The 12,039-nt window shown below is 41.9% G+C and overlaps 1 protein-coding gene across 5 annotated transcripts in view; it reads right to left on the bottom strand.

Annotated features, from left to right (window-relative positions):
- Positions 1-12,039, bottom strand: part of DIP2C (disco interacting protein 2 homolog C) — an 800,316-nt gene that overhangs the window by 160,824 nt on the left and 627,453 nt on the right. For all 5 annotated transcript variants that reach the window (XR_004538170.1, XR_004538171.1, XM_033931571.1 and 2 more), the window contains exons 18-19: positions 11,204-11,343; positions 1,850-1,986 (exon numbers count right to left, since the gene is read on the bottom strand). Coding sequence is in view for 3 of the 5 variants with exons in the window: in XM_033931571.1 (XP_033787462.1) it covers positions 1,850-1,986; positions 11,204-11,343 (277 nt within the window). In the remaining 2 variants the exon portion in view is untranslated. The remainder of the gene's footprint in view (positions 1-1,849; positions 1,987-11,203; positions 11,344-12,039) is intronic.

Raw genomic sequence — 12,039 nt, 5'->3', positions numbered from 1 at the left:
TGAACCGGAATAATAAACATACCTGTAAATGAAGAAATGTGGACGTAAGTTCGCTCTCACCAGAGGCGACAAAAATCTGAGCAAGACAAATATTCGTTATAGATCAAGTACCAGCAAAACCAGATCTTTACCTATAACGGACACGGTCAGGCAGCGAAAGGAAGGCGGGCTGTTCGGAGGACATATATAATGTGGAAACGTAACCATAGTAACGAAAATGCATTCATGTGACTTCTATTTAAATGCTGTTAGGAGAATATATATAATGAGGTAACGTAACCATAGTAACGAAAATGCATTCACGTGATTTATATTGAAAACGCAAAGAGTCAAGGGAATCATACTGAACACGCGTTGATGTGATCACGTGTAACATGACGTGTTAATGTGCTGTACGTGCGCGTGTCCTTCGATCGGCAAGCGGCCTCTAGTGGCGCGCTGAATTGTCATTGCGCTGAGTTATCTAGCGCTAAATTGTCTTGTGCTGAGTTGTCACTGCGCTCAATTGTTTTGCGCGGAGATATCATGGCGCGCAATTGTCTGTGAGCGCCATTGTCTTAGCGCTGATTTGTCTGCGCGCTTTTGTCCGCGCGCGATTGTCTTGCGCGCTTTTGATCTGTCACCGGGAGACATGATAGAGGGTTTACAAAACAGGGTAAAGTGGAATAGGTATGCATGAATTGCTTGTTTACTGTTTTCAAAAGCATAGGGCATGCATTTACGTTACTAAGTAGGGGGAGAGTATGGCGCAGTGGTTAAAGCTACATCCTTGGCATGTGAGATTGGTGGTTCAAATCCACACTGCTCCTTGTGCCCCTGGGCAAGTCACTTAATCCCCTGTTGCCCCAGGTACATTAGATATAGAATGTGAGCCCACTGGCACAGACAGGGAAAAATGCTTGAGTACCTGAGTAAATTAATGTAAACCATTCTGGGCTCCCCTAGGAGAATGGTATAAAAATGGAATAAATAAATAAATAAATAGTACATTTAGAACAAATCAAATAATTTTTTTTTTAACTCAACATGTAATTAAACTCTGAAATTCTTTGTGGTAAAAGCAGAGTTTAAAAAAAAGTTTAGACAAGTTACTATAAGTCCATAAATCATTATTGAGGTGGCCTTGGGGAAATCTGCTGCTTATTCCTGGGATAAGCAGCATAAAATGTGTTTTACTCTTTTGGGATCCTTCCTGACAAGTACTTGTGACTTGGATTCAGTGGTGTTGCGAGGGAGAGGGCTAGCACCCGGAATCACCATGCTGTGCACCCCCAACTCTTCCCCGCCGCTCAAGCGTTCCCCCCACTTACATCTTGAAATGTTTGACAGCACGAGCAGCATCTTTCACCTCCTACTTGCACTGGCCTTGGTTCCCTTCTGATGTCACTTCCTGATCCTGTGACCAGGAAGTGATGTCAAAAAGTTGCCAAGGAAAGCGCAAACAGCAGGTGGAGCATGCTGTTCGCACCAGAAAACTTTTCAAGAGGTACGTTTGGGGGGCAGAGAGGAGGAGAAACACTGGCAGGCCCGCCAAGATAGCACCTTGGGTGGTCCCCCATACCCCTCTCCCCCTTTACTATGCCACTGCCTGGATTAGCCATTTTTGGAAATAGGATACTGGGTCTGATGTACATTTGGTCACTCCCAGTATGAGGATTCTTAAGTACTTTATTAAAAAATAAAAAGAAATAACAAGGATTTACTAATGAGCAAAACCCAAGAGAAAACAATTATTCTACAAGCTGATTGGAAAAAAATAAATCACATGACGCTATTGTCTATTATTCAACATTCTTCTGAAATATGAAGATTAAATGAAGGATTAGATGTTAAATCTCTTTTAACCTACCTCAAAAGTGTTCTTGGTCATTCCTGAAAGGCCATAATACGATGTACCCGTAGCCAAAGCACATATGCAGAGCTCCCCTATTTCATCTGTTCTACATAGCTGAGGAATCCCATCTGGTTTCACTGAACACATTATAGCTGAAAAGAAAAATACAGCTCTGTAACAATTAAAGACAATTGACCCAAGAAGATATAACTTGTAAAAGGCACACTGCTGCACAGCACAAATTAGATGTGCCTTAGTGCTGATAGAGAACAGCGGCGTGGGATACATTGACAGTGATGGATAAATGATGTGTGGCAGAACAGAATCCACTGCCAGCAGCTACCCTAGCACCAAAACTGGGTAACATTCCTTACTGCTGCTGCCAATAGTTACCCTCTCTGCCCATCAACAGAAAGTGAGAGCAATAGCAATAGGCTTGTAGCCTTCATTATAGAATATGCCTAACAGATCATTTGTGGAGAGTAACATCAGAGAAGCTTACTCAAAATAAGCATGAAAACGTCTACTATTACCAAGAAAGCAACAATGGCCAATTTAGTAGAAATATTCCCAGGAAAGAATGTGATTGGGCAAAAAATATTTTCACTGAATCAATGTAGGGGCCCTTTTAATATAGCTTAGTGCATGCTAATGGGGATGTTGTTGCGTGCTAAGTGTCATGTGGTCCACAGATCACATGGAGGAGCATTTTCAGTAGGAAGTCCATGTCTGAGTTTGGACTAAGTAGCAGATTTAAAACCAGAGAAAATATTTCTTCACACAACATGTAACTAAACTCTGGAATTCATTGCCAGAGAATGTGGTGAAATCAGCTAGCTTAGCAGGGTTTTAAAAAAAGGTTTGGATAAATTCTTAAAAGGGAAGTCCAAAGGCCATTATTGAGGAGGCTAGGGGAAAATCTGCTGCTTGTTCCAAGGATAAGCAGCATAAAATCTGTTTTACTACTTGGGATCTAGCTAAGTAGCTGGGACCTGGGTTGGCCAACAGTTGGAAATCGGATACTAGGCTTGATTGACCTTTGGTCTTTCCAGTATGGCAATTTTTATGTTCTTATGTAGGAGACAATATTCATTTTTGAAACCACAAGGCGTCTTATCTTTTTTTGTGAAAATGAACTATCTAAATGTTTTGGCCCTTAGTGTGTTTATCTTTATTGGCCACTTTCAAATACAAAAACATCCAAATGAAACACACACAAAAACAAGCCATTCAGAATCCAAGCAGCCAGCATTTTTAGCAAACCTTCCACACAGCTATCTGAATAGAGCAGAGCAGAGGGGCACTCTAAGAGGTACTGCTTTGAACGTCACATTAAAAATTCCCAGGTATACATGCCACTATAACCTGCTTATGTTATATGGTAAGCCTTCCAAAACCCACCCAAAACTTACTGTACCCACCTAAACACCGTAATAACCCTTATTTATTCAACATCCCTTATTTACTCACCTGAACACCACAACATCCCTTATTTATTCAATTTTCTATACCATTCTCCCAGGGGAGCTCAGAACGGTTTATATGAATTTATTCAGGTACTCAAGCAATTTTCCACAACTGTCCAGTGAGTTCACAATCTATCTAATGTACCTGGGGGGGATTAAGTGACTTGCCCAGGGTCACAAGGAGGAGCGTGGGTTTGAACCCATAACCCTCAGGGTGCTGAGGCTGTAGCTTTAACCACTGCACCAAACTCTCTGCACCTTATGCCTGCAGGTGTCATCTTTATGTAGGTACAGTAGGTTTTGGGTTGGTTTTGGAGGGCTCACTATACAATATAAGAAGATTATAGTGACGTATACCTGGGACTTTTTAATGTTCACTGCAGTACCTCAGAGTGCCCCTCTGATCTGCAGAGCTGTTCTGTGTGTATAATCTGAAGCTAAAATACATGTTGGAATGTACTGTTTCTTTCATATCTTTGGGTGGTGAGAAGGGTTTGTGACCACTAGGGGGAGAAGGGTTATGCCTTAATTTCTCCAGTGGTCATATGGTCAGTTTGGACACCTTTTTGACCTGTTTTTAAAACAGGTCTGGCCCAAAATGTGTAGAAGTTGCCTTGGACATTTTGTTTAAAAAGTTTGATTACTCCTGCAGAACGTCTAAGTCCTAAGCCCGCCCAAAACATGCCTCCTTAAGATTTAGATGCAGTGGAGACACAACGACCAGACACACATCTAGAAAGTCATTTTAATTTTGAGGGCCCCTCCACCTCACTGTCTGAGGTGGTCAACATTTTGGCAGCCTTTGGTCAGGTGACAGGTTTCAAAAGTAATATGGCAAAGTCGGAAATTTTAGATCTCTCCCTTAATGACAGAAATAGACAGCTGATCCATGCCTCCTTCCTGTTCAATTGGGCGACTTACTCTTCGTAGTATCTAGGTATCAAATCTTACTGCTCAGCTGGATTTTTTATATGCAGCTAATTTCCCTACCATGCTACGTTCTATTTGGGATGAGTTGGAGAGATGGCAACACCTTAATATATTCTATCTAGTTAAGAGTTCACACGGTGAAGATGGTGGTGTTTCCCTGACTTTTGTATCTTTTATCAGCACTTCCACATACCATTGCCACAGGATTTTTTCCAATGCCTGGAGAGCTGAGTTCTTTATCTGGAAGAAGAAACCCCCCACGGTATCACGTGCTATGCTTTATCAGCCCAGGCATTTAGGTAGTATGGTGTTCCCACATTTTTGCTATCATCATCAAGCTGCTCAGCTTTGCTATCTTATTAATTAGAAGTGGGACCATCGCAGATCGTAAGTTAGAATGGAACAACATATATTTGGTAGGGCTCCATTATGGGTGAAGCCCTGATTGTCATTGACACTTTTTAAAGATATCTCCCACATGGAGAATCCCATTTTACAGCACATCCTGGCTCAGTGAGCTCAAATTCGTTCTTACATTTTGGGCGGGAAAATATATTTTTCAGGGACTGCTATTCTGTACGCACCTAATTTTATTCCAGGGGAATTGGACCCATTATTTCTGGGCTAGGCCAAGAAGGGACTACTGACTTTGGGCCAACTTTTTGAGTCTGGGGAGCTGCTCCCATTTGAGACCCTAGTGGAGGAATATGGGTTGACTTCCAGGGATCTATTGCCTTATAGACAGTTGGAGAATTTTATTAAAGAGAGGGCTCAACAGGATTTGAGATCCCTGGATACTACTATGTTGAGGTGGCATTGACGGGGGGAAGGGGGAGAATGGTCAGGGAAGCATCACCAGGTTGTACACTACGCAGCTAGCCCATCTCTTAGTTCCATTAAAATATAAACAGCAATGGGAGTTGCTCCTTGTAAATGCTACTCAGAGAAGGAATGAGGTAAGATTTTTCAATCACTTCTTTAAGTTTTTATTGATAGCAATATGGTAGAAAATGGCTACAAAATGTATCATCACTGGTACTTTACTCCGGTTCACCTTAAAGCTATATTTGGATCTGATCTCTGTGCATATTTGGTGGTATTGCCCCAGGGCTCAACAGTACTGGAACTGGATTTCTGAAGTGCTGGGACTAACCATCCCTAAACCTATGGAATGCTGTCTTCTTAATGTCGGTCCCTTTGCCTTGTGAGCGTGGAGGAAGAAATGGGTACATCAGGTCCTCACTGTTTGTCGCCTTCTCCTGGCATTCCACTGGAAGAGATCAGAAACGCCTGCCTTCTCTGCTGTGCTGGCAAAAGTGAATTATATCCAACAAATGTCTAAACTGACTGCTCTTCGGTAGAACCAATTGACTTTCTACGATAAGACTTGGGACTTATCTGTCAATTGGCAGCAGGCTTATTCAGAGCCAGCAGTTTTACCATAATGGTTCTATAGATGCTACTTTTTCCTTTTTGTCTGATTGCACATATTCCATCCTTTGTTCTGGTGGTAGTGTTGAGATGGATGGGAAGGGGTTTGTTATATTGGATGAAGAAATCTGTACCATCAAAGCCAAAACAGAATCCAAGATAATTTCCAAGCCAAGAACTATAGTGCCAGGTGAAAGGATAACGTCAACCTATACAGTACAAATGTCTAACAATAATCTTCCTACTCACCTGCAAAGATTCAGCATTTTTAGGATTCAACTTCAGCTTGTTAGGAGTCAACCAGACTTTTAACTGTTCTTGCTCATATAGTAAATTCAAGTTAAAGATCATGGTCACCAGGCATAGCCGTATGATAAGCCACACAAAACCAACCTATAAGCTTCTTCAAAGGTGCCATGTAAAGGCCTTTGGGTGGGCTTCATGAGGCTAAGAATAGGAGGAAAATTCCATAAAGAATCTCTCTGATGTATATCTTCTAGAAAAATAGCCAAATCAAGCTACCACATTATTTCTTCTACCCTGGTCTAATAAGTGTTTTTACTAAATGTGAAAAACAATGGTATCAAAAACATCAGAGAGATCTAATAGCACTAGCTGAAAAGCCTCACTCAGTCAACGTTTAAATGAAGGTCATCTACTAAATTCAGTTAACACTATTTCCATGCTGAAACCTGGTCCTACAGCAGACTTAAATACAGTCAGATAATTAGGGTTATCCAATACTCTCGCTAAGCTGAGCAACTGCAACAGACTATTTTCCTAAAAAGAGAATAGTAGGAACTGATCTGTAATTATTAAAATTCTTCAGATCAATAGTAATTTTCTCCATCAATGAACGAAGCATAACATTATCAAAATGAGCCTAGCATAATACCCTAACACAGAGAGTAACCTATAAATTTCATGTACCCTTATTAAGCCACCTCTGGCAGATGTTAATAAGCAAGGATCTAAGGCTCAAGGAGGAGTCATTCCTAATTTCATCAGCAATTTCACCATTATCTATCTAGAGGATGAAACAAATTTTAATTACTGATCATTTAAAAAACTACTAGGGTGCACTTAACTTATACAATACATACATACTCATATACATAGTTGAATTGCATTATTATGACCAACTGCTAATATCCAGCATGGACAGCAACCAGACGCTGTGGGAGTGACTCAGTAAAATGCTGGATAGTTGTTAGAGGTATCTGGAGCCATGCAGACTGCAGTACAACCAACAGTTGCTAATGGGTGCATGGTGTTGGATCCAACCTTTCAACATGTCGATCGAAGTGGTCTGAGGTTAAGGTCTGGGGAATTCAGAGGCCAGGGAAGCAGCTGTAAGTCTTGGTTGTTCTCTGCGAACTACTCATGAACAATTCTGGCAGTATGACATGTCATATTGTCCTGTTGAAAAATCCTATTGGCCACAGGGAAGACCAGCAACATATATGGGTGTACTTGATCAGCAAGGATGGAGAGATACCCATATCGGTTGAGAGTGCCTTCCAGAGGTATCAAGGGTCCCAGACCATACCAAGAAAACATTCCCCAGACCATAACGCTGTTGCTACCAACTTGTGTACATGCAACAGTGGTTGCTGGGTGTTTTCAGTGGTTTCATGCCTAACACACCAATGTCCATCCATTCCATGGAGCTCAAAATGTAACTCATCAGAGAAGGCAAACCTCTGCTAGTTGGTATAAGTCCATTGTTGGTACTCCTGTGCAAATTGCAGCCGTTTTTTGTGATGAACCCTCTTGAACATGGGTGCAGTAACCATCCATCTGTCCCGGAGCCCCATTCGCACAGCACACAGTCATTTTGTGCACATATCTGGAAGCCCCCTGATTAATTTGGATGGTGAGTTGCTTTACGGTAACAGGCTGATCGGCCCGCACCAACTTGCACAACCAACATTCTCCTCTCGCATCAATGGTTCATACTGCCCCTCAGTTACCACGCTGGGTCATGGAAAAGATTCCATTCGTCCACTCATGGTACACTTTAACCATAGCAGCCTGTGAACAGTTCACAAACTCCACCTTTTCTGAAATGCTGCTGCCCTTGGCCCGGAAGCCGATGATCATGCCTTTTTCAGTCTGGTAAATCACACTTTTTTACTCATGACGGCCATGGCTGCTATATTGGCAACTTGGTGATATCCCACCTTATATACCCATGAAGTCTGTGTGCAACACATGCATTCGTTCACTGACTGTGTCCCTGACATTAGAGGTAGGCGGTAGTCATAATAATGTGACTCGACCGTGTATAAAATGTGAAGTTAGGACAGGTCTGTATGCCATGTCCTAATTCATTCACTTTAGCAGAGCTCACATCTTTAACATAGAATAGCCTTACTGGGTCAGACCAATGGTCCATCAAGCCCAGTAGCTCGTTCTCGCGGTGGCCAATCCAGGTGGCCTATCCAAATTGTATTTCTAACTCATCTGCCTGTCTCATTTGTCCCCTTTTAATATGCCAAGTATTAGTTGATATTTCTTTGTAACTGTTTTCTTTCTGTATGTGTTAATGGTATTGTTAATGGCATTTTTATTATATTCATGCTCTCCTTTTTTCTTTTCTTTTTATATTGTAAACTCGCTTAGAAATTAGATTAGCGATCAAATCAAATTTTAATAAAACCTTGTCACTATTACCTGGCCAAAACCCAAGGAGTAGCAATATTCCATGCTACCGATCCAGGGCAAGCAGTGGCTTTCCCCCATGTCTTTCTCAATACAGACTATGGACTTTTCCTCCAAGAACATGTCCAAACCTTTCTTAAAACCAGTTACACTATCCACTCTTACCACATCCTCTGGCAATGAGTTTCAGAGCTTAACTATTCTCTGAGTAAAAAAAAAAATTCCTCCTATTGGTTTTAAAAGTATTTCTCTGTAACTTCATCGAGTGTCCCCTAGTCTTTGCAATTTTGACAGAGTAAAAAATCGATCCACTTGTACCCAATCTACTCCACTCAAGATTTTGTAGGCTTCAATCATATCTTCTCTCAGCCATCTCTTTTCCAAGCTGAAGAGCCCTAACCGTTTTAGACTTTCCTCATACGAGAGGAGTTCCATCCTCTTTACCATCTTGGTCATTCTTCTTTGAACCTTTTCTAGCGCCTTTCTTGAGATAAGGAGACCAGAATTGAACGTAATACTCCAGATGAGATCGTACCATGGAGCGATACAGGGGCATTATAACATTCTTAGTCTTGTTAACCATCCTTTTTTAAAATTTCCTAGCATCCTGTTTGCTTTTTTGGCGGCCGCCACACATTGGGCGGAAGGTTTCATCTTATTGACTACGATGATACCCATATCCTTTTCTTGGGCGCTAATCCCTAAGGTGGACCATAGCATCCGGTTAACTGTGATTCAGGTTATTCTTCCCAATGTGAATCACTTTGCATTTGTCCACATTAAATTTCATTTGCCATTTGGACGCTCAGTCTTCCAATATCCTAAGGTCCGCCTGCAATTTTTCACAATCCACATGCGTTTTAACAACTTTGAACAGTTTAGTGTCATCTGCAAATTTAATCAACTCACTCGTCATTCCAATTTCCAGATCATTTATAAATAAGTTAAATAGCACCGTACTCTCCTTCATTGAGAAAAATGACCATTTAACCCTACCCTCTATTTTCTATCCGATAACCAATTCCTAATCCACAACTGGATTTTGCCACCTATCCCATGACACTTTAGTTTTCTCGGGAGCCTCTCGTGAGGAACTTTATGAAAAGCCTTCTGAAAATCTAGCTACAGTATATCAACTGGCTCACCTTTATCCACATGTTTATTCACACCTTCAAAGAAGTCAAGCAAATTGGTGAGGCGAGATTTCCCTCAGCTGAACCCATGCTGACTCAGTCTCATTAAATCAAGTTTGTCTACGTGTTCCACAATTTAATTGTTTTATAATTGTTTCTACCATTTTGCCCGCACTGAAGTGAGGCTTACCAGCCTGTAATTTCCCAGATCTCCCCTGGATACACAAATCAAAAGTAGTCAACTGTATCCAGAATCAGAAGAGCATCAATTGATGTGTCCAGGGCTGGCTTAATCTAGGGACCAGATTAGGCTCTGGTTCAGGTCGCTGGTGAAAAAGAGCCCCAAATGCCTGCGACATCAAGGGTCCTATAGGTTAAGCCAGCAATTCTTTCCCCCTCCCACTCACCATGGTTCCAGACCTTTTTCCCCTCCTCCTACCTTGAGTCCAGTGCCTCTTCCTCGGCCTCCTTCAGCACCCCCGGACTAGCAAACCTGTTCTTCACTGGCGGCAACAGCATTGGTAACTTGCTGCCTGAGTTGAGCCGGCTCCTTCTCTCTGCAACGTCCAACTCACATATTTATTTATTTATTCAATTTTCTATATTGTTCTCCCAGAAGAGCTCAGAACAGTTTACATGAATTTATTCAGGTAATATACACAGGGGCGGAATGCTGCAGAAGGAAGGAAGCAGCTTAGCTTGGGCAGTGTGCTACCACTGCTGCGGCCAGTGAAGAACAGGTTTGCTGGTATAGGGGTGTTGAAGGAGGTTGAGGTATTGGCAAAAAAAAAGATTTGCTAGACTAGGGGATGGTGAGGATAGTTGAGAGAGGTGCTGAACCTGTGTGGGGGAAGGGGACAACAGAGATGCAAGCCCTTGGTTGAGGAACAGGGGAGGGGGGAATGCCAGACCATGGGAGGTAGAGAGAGGGGCTAGGGGTGAATAGAAGAGGACATGTCAGATTGCGGGGAGTAGGGAGAGAGGGATACATCAGATGGCAGGGAGAGATGCTGGATGCAAGCGAAGGGTCGTGCAGGTGGGGAGTTGTTTGGGGGGGAGGGGGGTAGCAAAACCAAAAATTGGCCCAGCCTTTTGAGCTGGCCCTGGATACGTCTGTCTGCTAGAAGTGCAATGCCCCTTAACCCACCATCATAAGGAACTGAGATCACCTTCCTGAACTACCTTCAGGTGTCGATGATGCACATACTGTGTAACTGAGACAAAAGCCTACACTGACTCTTTGGATCACAAAAAACACACACTTGCATAAAATATTTGTTAAAATTACCACCGTTTTCTTGTATAAATCTTGAAAGCATGCATATTGGGCTAGATTCAGTAGATGGCAGTCAAAAATCAGTGCAGAAAAAAATAAAAATCAGTGTTTGATGCTATTATATAATGGGCGCTCAAAGATGAACACCCATTGTAGAATAGAATTGAAAATGTTAGGAATGCCCTGACACACCTCATGCATCTCTCCCATGGCCATTCTCCCTTTTGGGTTGTGTGCTATGGGATTTGGGCATTCATTGTTGTAGAATAGCTCATAGTAAGATGTGTGCTAATTAGCAACCAATTATTAGCATTAATTGGCTCATTAGCCAATTTAGTTGGGCACACATTTTGGATCATGCCCAATTTTGGACGCCATACACAGAATGCAGGGGATTACGTCTCTAATAAAAAGCATAGTTCAGTTTAGTCATATGGCAGAACTCTGCAAGCACTGTGCCAATCCCTACCTCCTGGCATCACTGTGCCAACATCTTGCACTGTCAGGACGGAGAGCTTTTCTTCGGAATCCACTCGAATCACACCGTATGTGAGACCGTGCATGGACAGAACTCCCCGGCCTGGAGGCTGATTGCTGTCATCTGTTGGCCTGCAATAATTGCACTTATGTTTGATTTGAAAAGGACTCAAGCCCCCTGGCACTCCAATTCAAAAACAATGGGCAATCTTGGCTATGGCGGCAGTCCAAAGACCATGACCACAACATTAAGAAGAACAATCCCAAGCACTGCATTGCTAAGTTAAAGCTGATTTCTATTTTCAAAGGAGACGTTCTGAAGGAGATTGTACACAGGTATCAGCATTTAGTGAAGAATCAGCACAGTACTTTGCATACATGTCAAATACAGTACTGTTTATCATATCACTATACATTTTATAACCCAATTTATGCTACAATATACTGTAAAATAGCTGCTTCACCTCACCTGTTCTCTTTGTTCAGTGGCCATAAAATGTTGGTGTTAGTTTAATTATAGTAAATGATCTTTTCTGTGACCAAGTATGCATTGTGTTGGCCCCCGTTTCTCATTAAGTCTCCTATCTTTATAGGAGAATTATCACACATTCCCAAATGTAGCTCACATCTATAACTGGACAAAGCAAATCCTTGTCCCAGTTAAGTGGTTCAGATTTCCTTATCCTTGTTTTTTATATTATTTATTTTGTGAGTTTATTGCCTGCCAATCTGAATTTGCTTACTTTTATGTAGACCTGGTGATTAATAACAGGCTGTAGCCCATCTCACAACTGGGGAGGGTATATAGGACCATGGACAAAAGCATTT

This window comes from Geotrypetes seraphini, chromosome 2 (genome assembly GCF_902459505.1).
Source record: "Geotrypetes seraphini chromosome 2, aGeoSer1.1, whole genome shotgun sequence".
NCBI lineage: Eukaryota > Metazoa > Chordata > Amphibia > Gymnophiona > Dermophiidae > Geotrypetes > Geotrypetes seraphini.
The sequence above is the reverse complement of the archived record's forward strand: the minus strand, read 5'-3'. Positions and strand labels throughout refer to the sequence as shown.